This window comes from Canis lupus, chromosome 29, assembly GCF_011100685.1.
Source record: "Canis lupus familiaris isolate Mischka breed German Shepherd chromosome 29, alternate assembly UU_Cfam_GSD_1.0, whole genome shotgun sequence".
Classification (NCBI taxonomy): Eukaryota; Metazoa; Chordata; class Mammalia; order Carnivora; family Canidae; genus Canis; species Canis lupus.
Genome location: NC_049250.1, coordinates 21,427,109 through 21,451,836, shown reverse-complemented (window position 1 = coordinate 21,451,836; position 24,728 = coordinate 21,427,109). Strand labels below are relative to the sequence as shown.

Here is a 24,728-nt window from a genome sequence, read left to right as displayed (position 1 = left end):
AAACTTCTCAATCTCAAACCTACTTCTCTAGTTTTGCCTTACATAGCACTACTGACTAGTTTTATCTTTATTTTTCTTATGATGTCTTTTATGACCTTTAGTATCACTGCCTGGTAACCAACAGAGATTGAACTTTTTAAAGTCCCTCCAGTGTTTGAGACCAACCAGGACATCAGTGCCCTCCCAGTGACTGGGGGCGGGAGATGTCTGGGTCCCTGTTTATTCCCTTCAGAGTGCTGTCCAGTTTTCCAACCTTGTGTCTTGCAGGTGGGGTTGACCGGATGCCCCAGGAGTTTTGGGGGACACACTGGTGGGGTCACCTGGGGCTTTGTGTCCATAGCCTGTTCCCGGAGGGCAACCTATTGGGCAGTATTTTTCCCTCAGGTTGATGAATTTGGGCCACTAGAAAGGTGTCAAAATACAGATCAGGGGTGACTGAAACTGTTTATGTTAATAGGCACCCTATAAAAATATTTGTCCCTACATACCCTAGAGGTGTGGCTCCAATGATCTCTTAGGCGTTCTCTCCTTTTCTTAAGCATCTAGAGGGTCTTCAGTATTTCTCCATCCTCCCACTCTGCTGTCCATGCTGCTCTGGATGAATACTCTCTCAATGTTGCTCAGCAAGTGAGGTACAGAAGCCAACGCAGTACTCCACGCTTGAGCAATATGAAAAATGACACGTAGACCAAAGAAAGACCCCAGTGCTCAGCCATAAGATCACAATTTGAGACAATAACTTATCACTGTAAGATGAGGAGCAAAGGAACCGTTTATAATCTAAATATTCTCTAGAAGCCCAGAAGGACATCAAATCTTAGGCAAAATTAAAGAAGTACTTCTTACTCAAATTTTAATAAATGTAATTTCATTCTTAAACATATGGTACTTTTTCTGAATCACTTGGTATTTCTGAGGCATGCAGTGATAGTTGAAGCACTTTAAACTTTTCTCCTTAATGACATTGATTATAGTTTACCTTTGAGATACTGGAAATAAAAAGAGGAGAAAGGAATACCTTGGGAATACATTTTAGAATAGGAATCAAATCCTGTCTCTTATGTAATCTTCTGACTAATATCTTAGCCACTTTTTCTCTCTTAAAGGTCCTTTTAGATTGCTGCATAATACCCTCCACAAGAGACAAGTCCTGTGAAGACTACCATGTACGTTTATTTTATCATGATAATTTGAAATTTATTCTAATTCTTTAATGGATATTAAAAGCAATGTTACTGAGCTCCACAATCTCAGAAGGTAGTAATTATTGCTTTCATTTGTCATATTACTATATGATGTGTGAGAATTTTTCTCCTGCCTTCTCCCAATATTTTAATTGTTTCTAATAGCATTATTCAGGGTTGTTTCTAGTCTTTATATTTTCTTTGGTAGTACTGCCTAAAGAATGAATTTTCAAAGAAAGATCTAAGTAATCTTTTGAGAATTCATCTTCTTTCATGACTGTGGGTTATAGAAGGTTAAGTGTCACCTTTCTAAGATACTTATTTTTTTTAAAGATTTTATTTATTTGAGACAGTGGAAGAGAGAGCACAAGCAGGGAGGGAGATGGGGAGGGGGGATTGGGGAGAAGCAGACTCCTCAATGATCAGGGAACCTGACTTGGGGCTCCATCCCAGGACCCTGAGATCATGACCTGAGCCAAGGGCAGACACTTAACCAACTGAGCCACCTAGGTGCCCCTAAGATATTTATTTTTTGAAATTAAGATGAAATAACTTATTCTACATTTCTTCAGACAAAATGACTTAATTTTATTTGAACTACTTAATTTTCAACAGAATTATAGCCTTGCATGTTTGATTTGTTAAGACCTATTTTGGGAATATATACTAAACTTTTAATTTTTTCAAAATTTTATCTTCTGCAGATCGAGTATAATTTCACATACCTTCAGTGTCCATTAGAGTTTACCAAGAAGGTAACACCTACGCAGGATGTTACATACGAGCCTCTTACCACCCTCAATGTAAGTCCAGGTAATTTCTACATGGCTTCTATAATGTTGCTGTGTAGTAGTTCCAGGAGGGAGCCTGGAAGAATTCCACATTAATAGTTTTATGTCTCAAAAAAAAAATAGTTTTATGTCTCTACCTGCCATGTGTCCTAACCCTTTATTTTTTAGAAAAGAAAGTCCTTTTCTACAGTTGCTATGATTTGGTCACCTTAAAGTTTCACACTCTTGATCACTTTAGTCTGAATGGTCATGTGAAACCTGCCCCAACCCAGAATCCAATAAACTATGGACAACATAGGCTGACAGTCAGCACTTGCTCCCCACCTCCGTCCACCTAAATATAAACATATATATTTAAGTGTTTCCTGCATGCAAAATCACGGGAAAATCCAGGGTTGACAGAGCTTCCAGATCAGTTAACCACTGTTTGCCACAGTAAACTCTGAACATTCAGAACCCTTTTAGATCCTTCTGGAGGAGTGATCCCAAGCTGAAAGTAGGCCCAACATGCATAGTATGATACCAAATTCCCCAGGAGACTTAAGACCAAACCAGCTCTTATTCCAAAAAGTACTTTGTATTTCCAGCAGATAGGACAATAAAAACCATACAAGATGATCCACTGCAACCTAAATCAGGGGTCCCAAACTCAAATAACTACAGGGGAAACAGGTAACAGATGGTTTAAATTGAGATCAGTTACTACCACCAACAAATTGGTGCCATATGGGAACAGCAGCCCAGCCTTATAAACACTGGCTACAAATTAACACTGTGTGAGCAAAAAAAAACCTATTTGAGGGTTGGATTTCCAAATGTGGTCTAGGGTCTACATCTACACTGCCTAATATGGTAACCACTAGCCACATATGACTACTTAAAACTAATTACAATTAAGTAAAGTTAAAAGTTCATTTCTTCATTATCAGTAGCCACATTTCAAGCACTCACTAGACTGTGCCTTGTGACTCTCATATTGAACAGCACAAATATAGGACTTTTCCATCATTGCAGAAATTTCTGTTGAACAGCACTGGTCTAGACTAGTTGGAAATTTTCATTCACTTTAAATGAATTCATTTCCCTACATGGAAGCCTTTGGTACAGACTGTGGTACCAACCATCACCTTAAAGTGATATCTAGAAGTTTTACTGAGTCATTGGAGTGGGAAGGATGCAGAATCACATGGACTTAATGCCCACAAGGCTGGCAGTGGAAACTGACTCTCACATTGGCTTTATGCAGAGCATTTTAGCTCTGCTGGAGTATGTTATGTTTTGCAGTTGTTGTTCTAGTTCAGACTCAATAGCTAAATGACCTAAACATAACTATGCTACAGCTATACTTAGGAGAATTTTCATGTATATATGGTTTTTAAATTGTAGTTTAAAAAATATGCCATACATCTATCAGAGTTTATTGTTTCCAGTACCAGAATAAGAAGAGGAGGAAATAAAATCTCTGTAGTTTCTAAAAAGTAATAGACTTTATATAACATAGACTCAGAATAATTTATATAAAAAAGGTTTGCTTGAATAAACACACTTAGTGGATGACTTTTGGCATGATTGAATAGTACCTTAGTAACATGACAAACTTCTCCTTATTACAACTGAGTTGAGTGGGGTTCTTCTGGATGTATAGCTGGTCTGTCATGGGAAATTATTGCATACACTAGATGGACCTGTCAGTGCTTAGATTCAGGCAAGACGAAAACCAGTCCCTTGGGCAGCTCCCTACAAAGTTAGAACATTCCATGCCTCTCTTTCCTCCTCAGAGGGAAGCCAGGAGTTGGGCATTTTCTCTTGATCACACTGCTCGGTGCTAGAGGAGGGGCTATGGCGAGTAAATGCCATGAATTTTCCTACTGTCTTTGATGTGGTTCTTTTTGGCTACAGGCTCACTTGGGGTGCAGGAACTTAACTAGTTTCTTTATTTCTCACAAAGGCAGTTGGTCCAGATATTAAGTTGATGTCTCTTCTCCCCATGGGTATGGAGAGCCTGGGACACCCTGTTCTGCTATCTTACTGACATCACTTACTCTGTATTGCTTGAATAATTAAAAATTAATTTGGGGACTCCTGGGTAGCTCAGCTGGTTGAACGTCCTTCTCTTGATTTTGGCTCAGGTCATGATCTCAGGATTGTGAGATCGAGCCCTGCACTGGACTCCGCACTGGACATGGAGCCTGTTTAAGATTCTTTCTCTCCCTCTCTCTCTGTCCCTCTGAAACTCTAAAATTTTTGGGGGGAATAGAAACTATTAGTTCCCAGTAATATGTGAAAACTTAGTAATCTACAAATGATATTAATGACTATGTGTATTCTACTATTTAAATTTTTTCTAGAAAGACAATCCTGAGTTCAAGGGAAGAATAAAAGTGTAGCTCTTGCTTATTTATCTTTAATATACCTTTTCTGGTTGTAACTGTATAAGAGAAAAATAATTCTTCTATCTCAATTAGTAAGAAATCGAAAGAGACAAATAACTGCATCTGTATAAAATGATTCTAATTTGTTTTTTTAATATGCATTCTTAATATAATTTTTAAGTTTTCAAATTTTTCATGGACAAATGTTACTTTTATAATATTAAAGTTATAAAACCAGAAAACAAAAAGCTTGGTTTGTACTTAATAGTTTAATAGGTTTATTTTTATTGATCTTTCCTTATTTCTCAGGCAATGGTACAACATAACCGCATAGAGCTTCTCAACCATCCTGTGTGTAAAGAATACTTACTTATGAAATGGTAGGTATTAAGTAGTAATTCTTTTTAATAATACCTCCATTGAGTTTGCTTAAAGTCTTCTAAATAATTATGTTTAGATTTTATTAATGTTTTATACTTTGAAAAAAAAATGTGTCAAAGGCAAATCTTGGTATTGAAAATGCTGTTGTTATGGGCAGCCTGAGTGGCCCAGCGGTTTAGCGCCACCTTCAGCTCAGGGCTTGATCCTGGAGTCCCAGGATCTAGTCCCACGTCGGGCTCCCTGCATGGAGCCTGCTTCTCCCTCTGCCTGTGTCTCTGCCTCTCTCTCTCTCTCTCTCTCTCTCTGTGTGTGTGTCTCTCTTGAATAAATAAATAAAATCTTAAAAAAATTAAAAATACTGTTGTTTGACATTAAATATTTTGGGGGTGGAAGCACTCCTAGGCCTTGCATCTTAGAGCACAGTGAAGTGAGAGAGGCACCTAGAAAGAGCAAATAATGTGGAAGTTAGAAAATATGAGCTTAAGTCTCTGTTCTTCCATTAGTTGGTGAGAGATTTCAGCAAGTCATGATTTTCTGGGAAGTTGAGATTCCTTTTATAAAAATGAAAAAAGGTGAATTTGAAGATCTTGGTTCTAAAGATCAATGAATGTACCAAATAGATTTCTGAGAGAGATTACAACTACTTTTTCCACAGGTTATCTTATGTAAATATTTTTGGTTGAAATAAATTGGTTTATTTTTATAGGTTGGCTTATGGTTTTAGAGCCCATATTATGAACCTAGGATCTTACTGTCTTGGTCTCCTGCCTATGACCTTTCTTGTTGTCAGTATAAAGCCAGGTATGGCTTTCAACTCAACTGGAATCATCAATGAAACTACTGATCACTCAGAAATATTAGACACCAAGGTATTTTTGATTGGCCTTCGTATTTCAACTTCTTAAAAGATGATCAAAAGTATGCTTTTTTTTCTTAGAAATGCTGCATAATCTGAAATATCAGGACTTTGATTATTATAAACGGACTGTAGAATTCATATATGAACAATTTCTCCTGATATCCTTCATGGAATGAGAGGGAATATAAATAAATCAGTCAATAATTGATTTTGTAAATTAAAGAGACATGATATGTATGAGATACTAGCTTTAATGCTGAAGTAGAAAGCTTTAAAATAGGTCTACAAAAGCAGATTTGTAGCTGTCAGGATTTAGGGAGAGGGAGTGGTTCTTAGTGGATATAGAGTTTGTGTTTGGGGGTGATGAAGAATTACGGAGCTAGAGGATGATGGGTAGTTGTGGTGGTTGCATAACATAGTGACTGTACTTAATGCCTCAAAATTATACATTTTGAAATGTAAATGTACATGTAAAACTTTTAAAATAGTAAATTTTATGTGTATTTTACCATAGTAAAAAAAATTTTTTTTACATAGGTCTACAGATTCATATTCTTTTAAAATTTGTGTGGTAAGTTTTGAACCTCCCTTAAAAAAGGACATTATGAAATGAGTATGAGTTGTCTTTATATTGGTATCACAGTAATTTTCTGCTTAAAGCAAATATGAACAGTATGTAGGAGTGAAGCAGAAGAAAAAGTAAACATTTTATAGTGGAAATTATGAAGAAGCTTAAGCGTTGTTTTGATATCATTCATAATTGTTTGCTTTATACTTTTTTGTTTCAGAACTCATATTCTATAAAAGTTTGTATGATTTTAGTTTTTTTATCCAGTATATTTGGATACTGCAAAGAAGTGACCCAAATCTTCCAACAGGTACACAATACATTTTATATCTCTAAAGTTGCAAGTATTTTAATATGCAGAACCTAAATTGCTAAACTATATATGAGGCAGTATATGTCAGAATAAAATCACATAACTTGACAAATGGGTAGATTAGAAATACCAAGCATAAACTTTTCAACTGTAGAAATCACATGATTTTAGATAGACTCTTGCATTGGATGATGCCTATTTGATAAATCTGAAGTAAAGATGTTCTGGTTTTTAGTCCATAAGGGTCTGTTTAGTTACAAATGAGCTTATGAATGCCTTTTCTGTCTTTTCTCTGATAAGAGTTAGATATTTTACTAACATAAGAGATTTTGAATTTGATACTCTTGAATGTAACTATTTACTTGGTCCATGACTCCATTTCAAATGGGTTATTCTTCGAATTCCTTTCTTAATAAGGCTTTTCTTTATTGGATAAAATTTCAAGTTATAATAAAATTTGGGAACTCTTTATAGCATAATTTTACTTCATACCTTTTTTTTCAATGGGTGAACCAAGAATTATGTGAATTATCTACAGGTCCTTACTTTGGTTAATAAATGGCATCAATCTTTTATTTCTCAGTTTAAAGTCTTATTATTTTTTATTTTTTGTGCATCTTTTTATAAGATATCTTTTATACAATACCTCATATTATGTGAAAATTTATTTTGTTACATAAGGACGTTAATATCCATGTTAAAGAATGTTAATGATTCAGTGCTTCATATTTGAAACACTACATTGAAGTGTATATATATATATATCTATATATATCTATATAGATATATATATATGCATGTCTATTTATTTATTTATTTTTTTAAAGATTTTATTTATTTATTCATGATAGTCAGAGAGAGAGAGAGAGGCAGAGACATAGGTAGAGGGAGAAGCAGGCTCCATGCAGGGAGCCCGATGTGGGATTCGATCCCGGGTCTCCAGGATCGCGCCCTGGGCCAAAGGCAGGCGCCAAACCGCTGCGCCACCCAGGGATCCCGTCTATTTAGGTGTGGTGTGTACTTGCAGTAAATTGTCACAATTCTGAGAGACTGTATTGTTTTCATTTTAGCTTAAATGATCTAGGGCATATTATTCTTCTCATAATTTTCATTTTTTACAGATTACAGTCTAAAGTAAAACTGTAAAGTTATATGATTTCTCTAACAGAGTTAGTTGGTCTCTACATTTTTTATTGATAATGAAATGGTCACCTCTATAGGATATTTGATGTCCAGAATATGAAATCTTTAAGAATAGGAAATGACATCCATAAGATGCCAGGTCTTGGTCTCTGCATGTGGTAATTCTGAATTCTTTTCACCCTCAGAAAAGGAATTATATGTTGGATCAGGCCAATGCAGTTGAATGGATTATCTACACAACAAGCATTATTTTTGTGTTACCCTTATTCATTGGTATACCAGCTTATGTGCAGTGGCAATGTGGAGCAATTGCTATATACTTCTACTGGATGAACTTCTTATTGTATCTTCAGAGGTAAAGCCAGCTTGAATAACTTCTATATCCCTTAGGTATTTTTAATATTAAAAGTACTATTATAAGTACCATAAATTTATAATTGGCTTATTCCTTTTCTAATTAAGACTGTGAAGATAGCTTTTATATACTATTAAGGAAAAGGGAAAGGAGGTTTGGAGTTCAGAGTGTAGATCAGGATTTCTTAACCTTGACACTACTGAAATTTGGGACTAGATATTTTTTTGTTGTGAGGGGGATGTCCTGTGCATTGTAGAATGTTTAGCAGCATCCCTGGCTTCTACTCACTAGATAATCTGTAGCACCCCCTCACCACGTGACAACAAAAAATGTATCCGGATATTGTCAGGTATCTTCTGAGTGGCAAAATTACCCCAGGTCAAAACTATTGGTCTTGACAAATCTATATTAAATATTGGGAGTAAATGGAAATAAAAGTATTAGCTATTTTTGGTTTTACTTGGTATTATTTGCTAAGCATTTACTTTAGATTAAAAAAATAAAAATGAAGTGATAGGTATGGGAATAATAGTGATAGAAGAGAAAATCTCAAAAACATCTAATTCTAGAGGAGGGAAAAAAGGACTAAGTTCCCTTACTTCCCACACTTGCTGATGTTAACTGTTATTTCATAGAGTCTTTACAATAATAAGAGGTACATGTTATTACTCACACTATATAAAAGATGATGATAAGGGCTAAGTCAAGTAACTTTCCCAGGATCTCAGTTTAAGTCAAGATGTAGCCATTTTACCCAAGTAAAATGAGTACTAACCCTAGAGACCATGCTTTTCCTATCATATCACCTGCATTGCTGTGTTCCAAGCACAGTGCTGTGGGGTTGAGCCCAGCCCTTTGGAAAGGACATGATATGGTGGGAAGAGCAGTGGCCTGGAAGTCAGGAGGCCTCAAGGCAAGTCCAGGTGCTGCCACTCTCTTGGCTTTGTCATTATGAGTGACCTTAGTGAATTACCGGACATCAAAAAAAAAAAAATTACCGGACATCTTTTGGGAACTTAGTTTCTGAGACCTCTAAAAGCTAAAGTCCCTGTCAGCTTTAAAGTCTTGTGATTCCCCCTTTAACAAGTTGTCTTTACCAAAGGAAATGTCCAAATTGGTGGCTAGATGACACATGCATTATCTACTCAAACATTTCACAATGTTTGTTTCTGAGAGAGAAAAAAGGAAAGCTCAGGAGGCCCTGAACATGGTGAATGTACATCACATGCATGTGCCCTTCAGGTACATGAGTTCATATAGAGTCTCCACTGGGTGCATCATATAACTCATCTCTAGGATCCCTTTATCAAGCTTTGATGGCACTTGGGAAGATTTTCCACTCCTACTTTGTTTGAAGTGATGCCTAGTGGTCAAATAGTCAAAGATAAACATTAACAAGAAACAAAAAGAAACAAAGCTGTTCGACAAACAGTTTGAAAATAAGACAACTATTTATGATTTCTCATGTCTCCTTTTTTGAAAGTAACTGGCCTCAGTTACTCATCTGTAGAACCTAGTGCATGATAAATATTGACACTGAATGAAATATGGTTTGGCCAGAAAAGTGAATGTATAATTTTTATTTTTTCCTAGATTTGAAAATTGTGGCATTTTCATTGTTATGTTGGAGGTAATTATGAAAACTTTATTGAGGTCTACGGTCGTGTTTGTCTTCCTTCTTCTGGCTTTTGGCCTCAGCTTTTATGTTCTCCTGAGTTTGCAGGTGAGGCAGCTGTGTCAGGAGTTGGTTGTGCTAATGTCAATATTGGGAATACATATTTTTACTTAAATCTGAATACCCTAGGAAATCAGTAGTAACATAACAATTTTTTATCTGATAAAATAGCCTTCAAATGATTTTTTGCAGGAAAAAATTTTGTCTAACTAAATGACTTTTTTCCATTGTCAAAAAGTTTATAATGCATGATGGTTTGTTATAGATGCAGAAAAGATCTTTTTTTGATGACTTTATCACCAGTTTATTAGTAGTTCTTATCACTTGCAGTAGCTATAGTCCTGTGACTTAAAAAAAAGTATTTTAAATATGATTTTTATCATTATCCTTCAGGAAATAGTTTTTCATTATATGCATTTTGCATTTCATTTTTATCTTACTGTCTTTTCTCAGGATGCTTTCAGCTCTCCATTGCTTTCCATAATCCAGACCTTCACCATGATGCTAGGAGATATTAATTATCGTGATGCCTTCTTAGAGCCTTTTTTGAGAAATGAATTGGCATATCCAGTTCTTTCCTTTACACAACTTATTGCCTTCACAATGTTTGTCCCAATTGTGCTCATGAATTTACTTGTAAGTAATTTATTCTTGTATTTTCTGTTTGTTGATCATTTGGGGGCTTTTAGCCATGATAATTATTCTTAGCCTTCTTAATCTCCCTTCATGAAAGGAAAAAGAGACTATTATAAAATACATTCATTCAACATTCATTTAGTGCCTGGGGTGTACCAGGCACAGCATGAGGCCCAGGGGATGCAAAGATGCATTCACTTAGCATATACTTAGGATGAATCCAGACAGTGATCCAGGTGCTGGGAAACAGTGGTGAATAGACCAATACCCAGTACTTACATTATAAACTGGTCATGAAGTAGTAAATAAATATAATGTCATGGGGATGATAAATGCTGTGAGGAACTACAAAGCAGAACAAGGAAACAAAGATGGTGTGTACTGCTCTAGGTTTGGAATGGAGGTCAGAGGTTGGGCAGAGACCTTGGTGGGATGAAGGATTATAACCTCATCTCTGCCTTTAAACTTCTCATTGACCAGAGATTCAAATGGGGAAGAGGGCATCGGTGGCATTCAGGTACCATCTCTAAACCAGTTACAGCCTGAAAATCCTCAGCATACATGAGCATGCCCTTCACAGAGAACCTGCTCCAGCCATGAGCATGTTGGCCAATGAGGCAGAAGTACACACCAGGCCCATGGGATGCCCAAGCTGATATTACAGTACATGTTTTTTTCCTTATTCATTTATGTATGCACACTTTCAATACACTTTTACTGAGTTGACTATGCACCAGGGATTGTGCTATTCAATATTTTTAAAAAGAAAAAAAACTACTTAATGTTTTGATTCACTTAATACAACTCCAGAGTTTTATTTTGATGACCTAGAAAAGTAAAGGATAGCACTAAGAATAATAAAGAATGACATAAAGCCCACATTCTTCTCTTAGCATCACTTACGTTTTGGAAGATAATTATCTAGAAGTGGATTTGGCCAATGGGTACACATTGGTCCCATCTCCACCTGCACATCCCAGACCAACAGAGCCAGGACTGTCAATGTTTTCTTTCCTTTAAACTCGGCTGCTGCCTCTCAGTAGCACCTCCTAGTCATCTGACTCAGATCATTGGAAGATACTCTAGAATTCAGCCCTGTCCTCTCCTCACTTCTTATGGTAAATATTTGCCTCCTACGCCCTCATTAATGTAAGGTAAATATTTGCTTATGCCCTCGTAGTTCCTCATCCATATTACTGCAGTAGCCTGAACATTCTGTCTTGTCTTACTTCTCTATCTAATCCTTCCTGAAAACTGTCACCACAGTGATGTTCTGATAAGGAAAAGCTGGACCTGTCAGTGGCTTTTTCATCTTTTTTTGCCCCTAGGACTCTTCAATTCAGTCTAAATCCATCAGCATGGCATGCAAGCGTTCTCATGATCTGGATCTTACCCAGATTCTTACCCAGCTTCCCACTGTTGGCAGGATTTACCCAGACATGCACCATGAATGTTCACTGAGTGTGCCAGACTTTTGTGTCTTCTGGGCCCCACATAAACTGCTACTTTTCCTGCAAGGCCTCCCACTTTGGGCTCTTTCTAAGCTCTCAACACTCGGCTCAAGCAGCATCTCTCCTAGGTAGACTTTCTTAACCACACCCCCTACACCCCCCGCCCCCTGCCATCACCCTAGTCTGAATTGGGCATCCAATTTAGGGTGTTTTCATAGTTTTGAGGACACAAATCAGAAAAAAAAAACATAAAACCTACTTCCTAGGTTGTTGTGAGGATGAAATAAGCTAATACAAAAGCACTTAAAACAGGGTTTGGCATATGATAAGCATTAAGTGTTAGCTACTATTAAATATTAGAAATTTATCTACTCTATGACTCATCAGATCACAGGTCTTCAGATCCTAGGGAAGTAACTTAAATGTGTGAAGCAGCAGGTATGATATAGCTGGTTTTGATGGAGGCTGATATAAACTATAGAGAGAATGTCAACGTCAAGGCTTCTGAATTAAAAATCATTATCCTGCCAAGTAAAGCCTACTTACACACCATACATGGTTCTTAGTGCTAGTTGGCGTACCCCAGCATATACTCTTTCGCTGCTTATTCATGCACTCAGTCGCTACATTGTATACCTACTATGTGTTCCACATGGTTCTAAGCACTGGGCATACAGTAGTGACTTGGACAGACAGAGCCCTTCTCTCATGGAGTTTACTTGACTTCAAGCTTTTTGAGAGCATCACCATCCGGGAGGCTGGTTCAGCATAGATAGGTACTGCCTGCCTATCAAATAGGAATCAGCTAATGTAAGTAAGCTGATTTAACTTGGATTGAGTAGAACTGAGCTGACAACTTCCCCCCACCTAATTCTACGAAGCCGTGGATTTCTAGACAGAGTTACTGTTTGTTTTTACCAAAACCACACCCACCCTTGTAGTGTACCTTTCCTGCCAAACATATGTAAGGTATACATTCCTGCATTGCCTCCGTTTACCATTTAACTTTTCTACGTTGTTAAGTCACTCTTGTTTACCCATGGCATTCAGGTAAACAAGATGCTAAATTCCTGGAGTTTGCAACCATCTTGCATGGCTACCCTAATGGCATTTGATATCATTATTACCCCTGTCATCTCCAAAAGAACATATTTTTATTTTAAATTAAAATGAATTTCAGATTAATTTGGGTACTTAATTTTTTACGATAACACTTAGGATTACTGAATCCATTGTGGTAATACCAATGGTAATACCATTGTTACCAAGGTATACAGGCTTTGCAGTTTTCTGCAAGATGTGTTAGCAATGTGTGTTGAGGCCACTACTATGCAATTACATGCTAACTCCCTCCATTCAGCCAGAGATCTTAGTGCATTTTTAGGTGAGCCATTAAACTGGTAATGACTCAATGCTGTGTTTTACTTCAGATTGGTTTGGCAGTTGGTGACATTGCAGAGGTCCAGAAGCATGCATTATTGAAGAGGATTGCTATGCAGGTAAGTACTGTATTTATTTTAAAACAGAATGAAATTAGCCCCATCTTAATTATTCATGTATAAGAATAGCTGATTTCTGTGAACAATTATTTAAAACTGATATTTTGTCAGTGATGAGAAACACCACAGCATAGAGTACCTATTGTGCATGTTCTCTGGTATACCTGTTGTCAAAGAATCACAAATGATGAAGAAATTTTCCTAGAACAATCTTAGCAGAGAAACTGAGAAATTATCTGAGCCTCTTTTAATGTTAACATGTGGCCCACCAGGTGGCTAGCTGCTAAATAAGAATATCATAGGAATGTCACCAGTGTGAGGTATTGTCCTATCACAGCCCATCTGTTGCAAGGAGCTACTGATCTTCTAGCTATAGCATTGCAAGATTCACACATCATGGGTTATATTGAAGTGTTAACCACATCCATGAGGTTTTGTTCATTTGTCGCAATTCTTACATATTTGTAGACCATTCAATGTAAAATTTGCTAGTCAGAGGCTTCTGGGTAGGTCCTTGGCTATTGAATCATATGAGGTACTTACCTGTTACACAATGAAAAACTTTCTATGCTCTTACTGCATTATCTTTAAATTTCATATTTGAATGGGAATATTTGATGCTTTAAAAATATTGATAACCGGGCAGCCTGGGTGGCTCAGAGGTTTAGCACAGCCTTCAGCCCAGGGCCAGATCCTGGAGTCCCAGGATCGAGTCCCACGTCAGGCTCCCTGCATGGAGACTGCTTCTCCCTCTGCCTGTGTCTCTGCCTTTCTCTCTCTCTCTCATGAATAAATAAATAAAATCTTTTAAAAAAATCATAAAAAATTAAATAAAAATACTGATGACCAGTTGAACATGCACATTTAGAAATTTAGGCCAGTTCAAGAAAAAGAATAAGTCATGGTAAGATTTAACTTTATCCTCTTCACTTTTGTCATGCTGCTTTCTTCTCTCTTACTCATTCAGCTATACATTAACATATGTTTATCTCTAAAAAAACTGTTCTAGTACATGATATGTGTGGAACACAGTACAATTTATACTGACTTTAATAAATAAGTCTAATCAGAGACCATATCAACTAAACAGAGTATAAAATATTAAAATCAGCTTAGAACCATCCTTAAACTCTTATTTTCTGTGACTAAGCCATATATTATACAGAGGGTTTGGCACATTTAAAGAACAAAAATATATAAATTAAATGGTTAAAATGTTAGGTACAGAAAATAAATGCCAACGCAGTTAAGGAAATGCTACATGAAAGAGTTGGCATGTGAGACGGACACTGAAAGATGGGATTTAGAAGAGCAGCAAGGCCAGTCCAAAAGGCAGGACCCAGCAGGAGCAAAGGGCTGAAGGCAGAATAAGAAGTGGCTAAGGAAGGGTGAAAGGCCACATGGCCTGGAAGGATGGCTCCTTAGAGGGTACTAAGGCTGCTTAAATTGATAGAGAGCTTTATTAAAAAGTAGCAAACAAAGGAAAACCTTAGCTTTGTTGTTTTTAAAGATTTTTTTAAATTTTTATTTATTTATGATAGTCACACAGAGAGAGAGAGAGAGAGGCAGAGACATAGGCAGAGGGAGAAGCAGGCTCCATGCACCGGGAGCCCGACGTGGGATTCGATCCTGGGTCTCCAGGATCGCGCCCTGGGCCAAAGGCAGGCGCCAAACCACTGCACCACCCAGGGATCCCTTAAAGATGTTTTTGAGTAATCTCTACACCCAACCTGAGATCTAGAGTCTCACTCTACAAACTCAACAACCCTGAGATCTAGAGTCCCACTCTATTGACCAAGCCATCCAGAAACCTTTTGCTTTGAAAGTAAGGGCAGTAAATGATGGAAGGGCTTCAAATTATGTTGTTAGTAAGTGGGAAGTTATTATCAGCTCTTCCAAATAATGGGAACAAAATGAAAGTGGTGTTTAAGGTGACCTGTTATGTTCTTGATTTAGTGGGGAAAGATTACAGGAAGGAAGAGCTAACTGACCAGTTATTACTGTAACAAAGATGGAGTGCAGGACTCTGGGTAGGTGGATGAGGAGAGGAAAAGAGATGTATAAATGTCTTTGCAGGCATGTCAGCAGTACTTCATAACTAATAACTCTTGGAGAGATCAAGGAAAGTAAATAAATGAACAGAAGCAATAATACTACATAGACATCTGGGGGAAGCCCACTCTACTACAGGGTCAGTAGCGTTGATATGAAAAGCACAATTCAATATTAGATTTGATCTCTTCCCTGAAACACAATAGTGCAAAAGCCTGTAAAGGAAATGGGCAGAACAATTGCTCCTATGTTATCTTCCTAGTTTTAGATTATGAAGAACATTGACGAGAAAATCAGGAAGTCATTCTCTTATTTCCCTGAAGTTATTTTTTAAGCAAATCTCTTCATCCATGTAAAACTCTCTATGTTATACCTACAACCCTAATTGGAGGCCACATCAGACCTGGGGCCCGAGGAGACAGGCAGCAGCACATTTCACAGAGGGACATTTAGTCTTCTCCAAAATCATCTCAAACCTACATCGGGGCAGAAAGGTTCCTGGGATGCTGCATGCTGGGAGATGTAACAGTTCCTCAAGGACAGGAGTTGTGAATGTTTGGGGGGGGGGCTTGGAGCTGTTTAATACCTCCACTTCCAGTACAGGCTGGCAGCTATAGACACTATATACACTTATGTACATCATGCACACCACAAAATTACCTTCAATATGGAAAACCCACCAGTTAGAAAGGGTGAAGATGCTCCCTTAGTCCAGAGGAGCCACAGTCCGTGGGTCTACTAGACCAAGCTTGGACTTGAGGCTCTGCTGGCCATCCTTCCCAGGATATTTATTTGAGAAGGAAAATCTGGCAAATCCTATGTAGAAAGTGAACAAGGTTAAGACTTATCGTGTGCTTTGTCTGTTGGCAAACACTAGGCTTAAATAAATCTTTTTCAATCAAGTTTGAGTAAGCAAATGATAATGTGTGACCTCTGAAAAAAAATGTATATTGCAAGGGGAAAGGAATGTTGTCCTTAAGACCTGAGGGAAAAAGGAACCTTGGAAATTATTTATTATAGAAACTCAAAGAAAATACCTAATTGGTGGTGTTAATAAAATACAAGAAAACATAGCTGCTCTTGAAACTGGAACTTATAGCACATGAAGTAGCGGAAATGCTATGAAAATAGGGAAAAAAGATACAGAGTATGTTATGTGGGAGATGGGTCAGAGTTCTAAACAGGTGGTCAGGGAAGTTGTTAACCATTTCACCATTTGTGGATATAAACCACTTACGCGCCCATATATAAAAAAGCCTATGGCCTTAGAGAACTCACCTACATGGCAACAGAGAAAAAGGACTATAAGAAAAAAAGAGTAGAAGATAAATTTGGCAAACAAAAAGAAAAGTTGAAAATTAAACTAAATATCAATTCAAGGTAAATCCATTAAATGAGACAAAAGATTGTCTCTGAAAATAGAAATTATATTCAAGATCTGTCATGAATAAACCATTTTGCCCCAGATAGCACAGCCATGAAAAATTGATAAGAGTACTTGTAGATGTGCCGGTTGTAATCCTTTCACTGCTTCCTGTCGTTTTCCTCCATCTAAGCGCTGCTTCCTCTCCCGCACCAGTGCACATTCATACCAACCACACATCCCAGTTGTGTGCATTTTGTAGTGTAATGCCCCAGAATATGGACGAAGTTTTATTCCTGTAGGCCCACTGTCAGTCACAGTCTATGACCAGTGAACATCTCACTTAAATTGAATTTCTTCTTTAAACAGTTTCCCCAACTGCAGATTGCTGCCACTGTCTTGTCAGTGGATGAGGTGGGAGACAGGGAGGCTGGCCAGCCCTGCTGCCTGTACCTAAAGCAGAACACATGAGTCAGCTTTTAGTTTGCTCTACTAATGATTGCTTCTGTGTCATATAAAAATTCTAGATGCATATTAATGATTCCTCTCAATAAATCTAAACTGTCCCTTAGGTGGAACTTCATACCAGCTTAGAGAAGAAGCTGCCACTCTGGTTCCTACGCAAAGTAGATCAGAAGTCCATCGTCGTGTACCCCAACAGGCCCAGATGTACAGGGTTATTAGTAAGTACATGTGAAAAATATCAGCATAAATCACATGATACTGCTTGACATTCATTCATTGTGTTATCTGTAAGCGTACCCTTGTATAGACTTTGAGTCACTGTGCCTATGGAAAAGAATTAACTGTGATTTAAAAAACAAAGTGCATGATTATCACATGAGAAAGTGAGAAAGTGAGAAAGTTATGGGCAGTGGGAGGGAGACATTAATTTTGTTCTTCCTAGTGGCTCATTCACAGCCCTGAAGTATGTACCACACCCCTGTGATAGCCCATGGGTGGATGGCTGGATCAGCCATGCCCTGTATCTTTTTTTACAGTGTAGATATACCTTTTCTGTTTTTTATAGTCACATACCACTTACATATATGGAGCACATGGTTACATACACTTGGATACGTATATACACACATGCGGATATGTGGGAAATGTACACTATAGAAAATATACTAGTTGTCAGAGACTAAACAAAGCTATTGCATTATAATGAGAAAGGGACTGTATTAAAAGTCAGAAGTAATGGATGCCAGTCCTGACCATGCCTGGGCTCCCTCCTCTATGAATATTCTGAGTTCTCTGCACATTAATTTTTTACTGTGTATTCATAAAATGATAAAGTCAATCTGAGTATCAGCCTAGGCTTTTTCTAACTCCATTATTTCCCTGTTTAATTTCACTCATATCCATGGTTGCAACTACTCCTAAAACACAGAAGACTGAGCAGTTGATTCTGTAGCCTAAAGCTCCCTTTGCATTCCAGGCTCCTATGTCCAACTATCTACACTGGTAGATACATAACATCTTCACCGGTATGTCTTAAAGGTATCTCAAATTCTGCAAATTCAAAACAAACTCATGCAAAAGAAACTCACAATTTTCACTCCTCCTGTGTTTCACTCCCCTTGTAGGGAAAGAATAAAGAAGCCTCTTTCCTCTCCAAAGTTTCTTATTTCAATTAATGTCAACACCATTCAGTTGCTTGTGCAAAATGTCATCCTTGATGTCTCTTTTCCCTTTCTTGGCCCCTCATATCCAGTCATTCCCATGTTTAGGGAGCCTCCCATAGGCCTCCTGGGTGGTCTGTGTGAGCTGTCCTCTTCTCTTGCCTGGACTCCTATAATTGGCTCATTCTTGGTCATTTCACATTTTTCCTTGGCCTTTTCCAGTCTGCCAGAGGTTTAAAAGACAGTAAATTTTAAAAATATACATTAAAATAGCATTTCAGAAACTTATGGGAAATTCAATTGTGTTGGATAATGGTGCAGGGAAGTTTTAAGAGAAAGAACAGCTAGTCCTATATGGAATACCACCACTTATGATGGGCATTTTTCATGAGAAAATGTAAGATGATTCAATTACACATTTTCATAAACGATCCTCTGCTCCAGTTTCCTCCTCCTCCTACACTATCCATACATCTTGTACTATCCTTTATTATTATATATATGATTTTGTTTTATAGCTCTTGATAATAGGTTTCTCTCAACAGATTGTGAGCTCCTTGAGGGCCATAGCTATGTCCTAGAATATTTGTGGTGCTAGCTAGCATACCTGGCTCGGTAGCTGAATCATGGCACACATTCAAGAAATAGTTCCTGAACTGAGTTCAACCTGAGTAACTATTAATCTCTTATCCTACAGCGTATATTTCATTTCATTTTTTACACCAAAGAGGCAAGACAGGAAATTCCAAATGTTGACACCTCTCTAGAAATAGAAATATCAAAACAGAAATATCGGTATGTATTTTTCATTTTGTCTGTATTTGAAAAACCTAAAACTTTTAAATAATATATACTGTCAGGTTGTGTGGTATGTTTGTGTTTACTTCATATATTAAGTCATACTTTCATTGACTGATGTCCTAGTATATTGAGAATCATGAGAAATTTTTTAGGCCCAACAGCTTATTTGGTACAATTCACCAATCTGAATTCATTCATCAAAGCTTTGAAAGATTCTGAGGATTCCTAGAGCTATATAGTGTAGAGTAGTTAAGCATGAGGGCTTTAGAATGAATTTAACTGAATTTAAAGCCCTATTCAACTACTTACTCTAGGACCTCGAGCAAGCCACTTAATCTTTCTGTGCAATACCATTTTAATCTTTAAAATTTGAATAAAGATAAACTAACCAAGAATCAACAGTGCAACCTTAGGAAGAACACTTTAAAAATATGTATTGCTGAGAAAGATTATGACTACCATGAAGCTATGACCTGAGAACAGCCCCTCTGCTGTATAGAACACTTCTAGTAACCTAGGCCTTTCTGCACTCATAGACTGAAAAATTAGTTGATGATAAATTCACAAGATTTGTATATCCTTTTAGGCTGAAGGATCTCACTTCTCTTCTGGAAAAACAGCATGAGCTTATTAAACTCATCATTCAGAAGATGGAAATCATCTCTGAGACAGAAGATGAAGATAACCATAGTTCTTTTCAAGATAGGTTTAAAAAAGAGCAGCTGGAACAAAGGAATAGCAGGTGGAATTCTGTGTTGAAAGCAGTAAAGGCAAAGACACACTGCCCTTAGCATTAGCCTGCAGTGGTGCTTCCTGTGGCGCGTGGCTTGACTGACCCATTGAGTCTCATTCCCAGTTTGGAAAGAGTGAGGAAAAAGTAGAAATATGATTATTTCACTACGTGTGAAATGATGGTTTCTACATTCTTTTAAACTATGTCTTTATTCATATTTTATGCCAGTTACTACGCCTAGTAAGTTCAAGTTGCACTCCACTTCTCATTATTTGGGTATAAAACTAATTTGTTGGAACATAAATTTTAACAAGGACTAGTAAATGTTAACTGTTAAACTACAATACAAATGTCAATACTGGATTTCTGCTTGATAATTATATAATGTATAATGCATTAGACAATAAAGTATTATATTAAGTTTTACTATTTGGTATTTTTGTTTTTGCATTGGAAGGACCTGTAAGTAGAACACTGTGTACTCCATCCTAATTATAAAAAATTGCCACACCCTTCTTGCTGCTCCTGACACACCTAAAGTCACTTTGAGTTGAGACCCAAATTAATAGACCCTATGGCATGCATGAATTTTAGTATAGCTACAGATAGTATATGTTATTTATGTGTATGTTGTGTGAGTTTTTTTATTGCATTTAAGTTTTTTGAGATTTGTAAAAATGCTTCCATCAAATATGGAACCAGAGAAAGACACTACAAAAAAAAGAGAACTACATTCCAATATCTCTAATGAACATAAATCCTCAGCAAAATATTAGCAAACTGAATCCAACAACACATTTTAAAAAATCATACACCACAATCAAATGGGATTTATAGCCAGGATGCAAGGGTGGTTCAGTATTTTCCAAACAATCAACATGATACATCACATCAATAAGAGAAAGTATAAGAACCATATGATCATTTCAATAAGTCCCAAAAAAGTATTTCACAAAGTATAACATACATTCATAATAAAAACCCTCTGTAGGGATCCCTGGGTGGCGCAGCGGTTTGGCGCCTGCCTTTGGCCCAGGGCGCGGTCCTGGAGACCCGGGATCGAATCCCACGTCGGGCTCCTGGTGCATGGAGCCTGCTTCTCCCTCTGCCTGTGTCTCTGTCTCTCTCTCTCTCTCACTGTGTGCCTATCATAAATAAATAAAAGTTTAAAAAAAAAACCCTCTGTAAAGTAGGTCTTATATGAAAAATCCACAGCAAATGTCATACTCCATGGTGAAAAACAGAGCCCTTCTCCTAAGGTCAGGAGCAAGACAAAGATATCCAATCTCACCACTTTTATTCAACACAATACTGGAATCCTAGCCACAACAATTAGACTACAGACAAAAATAAAAGGTGTCCACATTGATAAGGAAAAAATGCCACTCTCATTATTTGCAGATTCTATGATACTATATATAGAAAACCATAAAGATTCCACCAAAAAATTACTACAACTGATAAATGAATTCAGTGAAGTCACAGGGTACAAAATTAATGTACAGAAATCTGTTCCATTTCTATACAATAATGAAGCAACAGAAAATGAAATTAAGAAAATCCCATTTACAATTGTACCCAAACCAATAAATTTTCTAGGAATAAATGTAACCAAAAAAGATGAAAGACCTGTACTCTGAAGACTATAAAACATTGATGAAAGAAATTCAAGATGATGCAGGAAAAAAAAGGACACTCCATGCCCATGGGTTGGAAGAATATGTTAAAATGTCCATACTATCCAAAGCAATGTACTGTCAATGCAATTCCTATCAAAATACCAATAGAATTTTTCACAGAACTAGAACATACAATTCTAAAATTTGTATGAAACCACAAGAGATAAGAGCCAAAACAACCTTGAAAACCTGGAGGTATAACTATTCCAGATTTCAAGTTATATTACAGAGGAGTGGTAATTAAAACAGTAATGGTATTGGCACAAAACTAGACACAAAGAGCGATGTAATAGAACAGAAAACCCAGAAGTAAGCCCACAATAATATAGCCAATTAATCCTCAACAAAGGAAAAATGAATATACAATGGGAAAACATCTCTTTAGCAAATGGTACTGGGAAAACTGGACAATATGCAAAAGAATGAAACTGGACCACTTTCTTTTACCATACACAAAAATTCAAAATTCATTAAAGATCTAAATGTGAGACTTGAAACCATAAAAATCATATGAGAGAGCACAGGCAGTAATTTCTCTGCCATCAGCCCTAGCAAGATTTTCTAAATACATCTCCTAAGGCAAGAAAATAAGGCAAAAAATAAACTATTGGGACTCTATCAAAATAAAACATTTCTGCAAAGTAAAGAATCAAGAAAACTAAAAGGCAGCCTACAGAATGGGAGGAGATATTTGCAAATAACATATCCAATAAAGATTTAGTATCTGAAATATATAAGGAACTGATACAACGTAACACCCAAAAAGCAAATAATCCAGCTTAAAAATGGGCAGAAGTTATGAATGGACATTTCTCTAAAGAAGACATACAAAGGGCCAACTGACACATGAAAAGATTCTCAACATCACTCATCATTGGGGAAATGCAAATCAAAACCACAAGGAGATATTATCATACACCTGTCAGAATGACTAAAATGAAAAACACAATAAACAGCAAGTGTTGACAAGGATGTGGAGAAAACAGAACCTTTATGCACTATTAGTGAGAATGTAAATTGGTGCAACCACTGTGGAAAACAGTATGGAGGTTCCCCCCAAAATTAGAAATACCATATGATCCAATAATTTCACTACTGGGTATTCACCCAAAGACAGATGATGATAGTCTCAAGTGATACAAAGAATTATACCCTATTTTTTTTCCATCCTTTCATCCTTTGTAGCTTCCAGCCCAGGCCCTTACACATAACAGATGTCAATGAATACAACATACGAATTAATAATAAAAATCAGTGAAAACAATAAATATCACAGGCCTGAAAGATACTGCAAGAAAACTGGTTCAATCTGCCTCAGAAAAGTTTATTGTCCCGATTCTGTTGACCTTTATCCTTTAAAGGTTTGCCTCTATTTGGTGAAAGAAACATTAAAATATCACTTTTTTTTTGCCTTTTCAACTATTTCCATCTCCTATTGTTGTTGATGATGATGATGATGGTTTTTGACTATGGCTAGCATGGGTGAAGTCTGTGCTTTGCAATTAGACAACTTGAACTTTTTTTTTTTTTTTTGACAACTTGAACCTTAATAGTGATCCTAATTCTATTGGCTGAGTGACTCTGGATAGGTTTCCACATGTCTAAAATGGTGATAAAGAATATATATCCCTATGGTGTTGGTAGGATTGAAAATTATCATGCATGCAAAATACCTACCTCAATAAATGCTATTGCAGTGTGTTTAAGAGAACTGATTTACCTGAGGTAAAGAGGATCATGTCATACTGATTACTTATGGAATTTCCTCAGATATAAGCCGGCACTCCCCGGTACTTCTGGATCTTACCAGCCAAACAAATCCTGGAGTGTATACTACAATAAAAACCTCACATGTAAAGAAAACTAACTAAAATATATATTATAGCACTTTGCCTTATTTTTGTTTTTGCCCCAGATTCAAATCACCAAACAGAACACTAACTCTCCATTAGTCAGGATAAACCACCACCATTGTGTATGTTTAACCATTTTCACCATTTTGATATGAGCCAGTTAAATGACAGTAACAAGAAGATGGCTTATGAATTATTTACTGTGTATCAGGTACTGCTCTAAGCACTATGTATTAACTCATTTGATTCTCAAAACAACCCTATGTAGTAGGGACTATTTTATTCATCATCCTTGCTTTATGAAAGAAATCATGACACTTCTCGATAGAATAGCTTATCCAAAGTCACAGTGCTGAGGTGAGACCTCAGAAGTCTACTTCTGGATGCCGTGCTCTTATCATGAAGCTATCCTGTCTCTTAAATAAAAATTAGGGAAAAGGTAATTTTTTTCCCTTGGGGACTCTATATTTGAAAGGTCACTGAGCAGATATTTGCAACGTAACATTCACAGGTAAGTGCATTGAAGATTAGGAGACATAGGGCACTGCAGGCATAATGAAATTAGGTGTGCAGGCTCTGAAGCCTCTCCAAGTCAAAGGACTTTCTAGCTGTGTGATCTTGGTTAGGTGGGGATAACCCTTTAACTTAAACTCTTAGTTAGGTGGGGATAACCTCATAGAATTGAGCTGATGGTTAAGTGTGTTCCTGCAGGTAAAACGCTTGGAATAGTGAATTGGCACTATTCTGAGTATTAGCACTCAAAAAATACTAGCCACTACAGAAGAGTAAATCATTTGCAAAGTTCTGAAGAACAGCTATTTATTTAAAACATTTTTTCTATTTTTATCTAAGCTGAAAAATGTAAGAACTGTACAAGGATGATCTTAAAACTCAGCTATCATATCCTAGAGATTTTTCCCCCCAGTTTGATTCCAAAATTTCTCAAATCCAATTACATTCATGTGCTTGATATGACATCACTATCTTCTCAGATGAGTGACATTTTGTAAGCTGTAAAAACTCAAATGGGCCAATTGCTTTGTTTACTATGACTAAAACAGAGGGCACCATGTACTTAGAGCTTTCATGGGTCGAATATCTATTTCAAATGAATGTATAAGAAGACGGTGAAAATAAAACATCATTTGAAGACTAGATATAAATGTTAGTGCATATAGGAATTGTCCAGGTTATCTTTCCTATCTGCCAGATGCATTTGGACCACAGATTTATTTTAAAGGCTGATTTTTAAGGGGAATGAGATTTTAAAAGGCTGCCTGGAAATGACTCGGGTCCTTCCAAAACAAATAATCATTGGCTAGGGTAGAGAGTGAGTTTTAAAAAACCTATCAAGTACATCTAACTTAATGTATGCAGCATATGCAGGCCCAGGGC

At 36.9% G+C, this 24,728-nt stretch overlaps 1 protein-coding gene across 1 annotated transcript in view; it reads left to right on the top strand.

The window, feature by feature from the left end:
• TRPA1 (transient receptor potential cation channel subfamily A member 1) overlaps window positions 1-20,227 on the top strand; it is a 52,310-nt gene extending 32,083 nt beyond the window's left edge. Inside the window, exons 16-27 of the mRNA XM_038579246.1 lie at window positions 1,107-1,166; window positions 1,889-1,987; window positions 4,657-4,727; window positions 5,435-5,597; window positions 6,376-6,465; window positions 7,797-7,966; window positions 9,560-9,689; window positions 10,095-10,277; window positions 13,159-13,227; window positions 17,215-17,325; window positions 18,965-19,062; window positions 19,655-20,227. Of these exons, the coding sequence (XP_038435174.1) occupies window positions 1,107-1,166; window positions 1,889-1,987; window positions 4,657-4,727; window positions 5,435-5,597; window positions 6,376-6,465; window positions 7,797-7,966; window positions 9,560-9,689; window positions 10,095-10,277; window positions 13,159-13,227; window positions 17,215-17,325; window positions 18,965-19,062; window positions 19,655-19,859 (1,449 nt within the window). The 3' untranslated portion in view covers window positions 19,860-20,227. The remainder of the gene's footprint in view (window positions 1-1,106; window positions 1,167-1,888; window positions 1,988-4,656; window positions 4,728-5,434; window positions 5,598-6,375; window positions 6,466-7,796; window positions 7,967-9,559; window positions 9,690-10,094; window positions 10,278-13,158; window positions 13,228-17,214; window positions 17,326-18,964; window positions 19,063-19,654) is intronic.
• The last annotated feature ends 4,501 nt before the right edge of the window (window positions 20,228-24,728 follow it).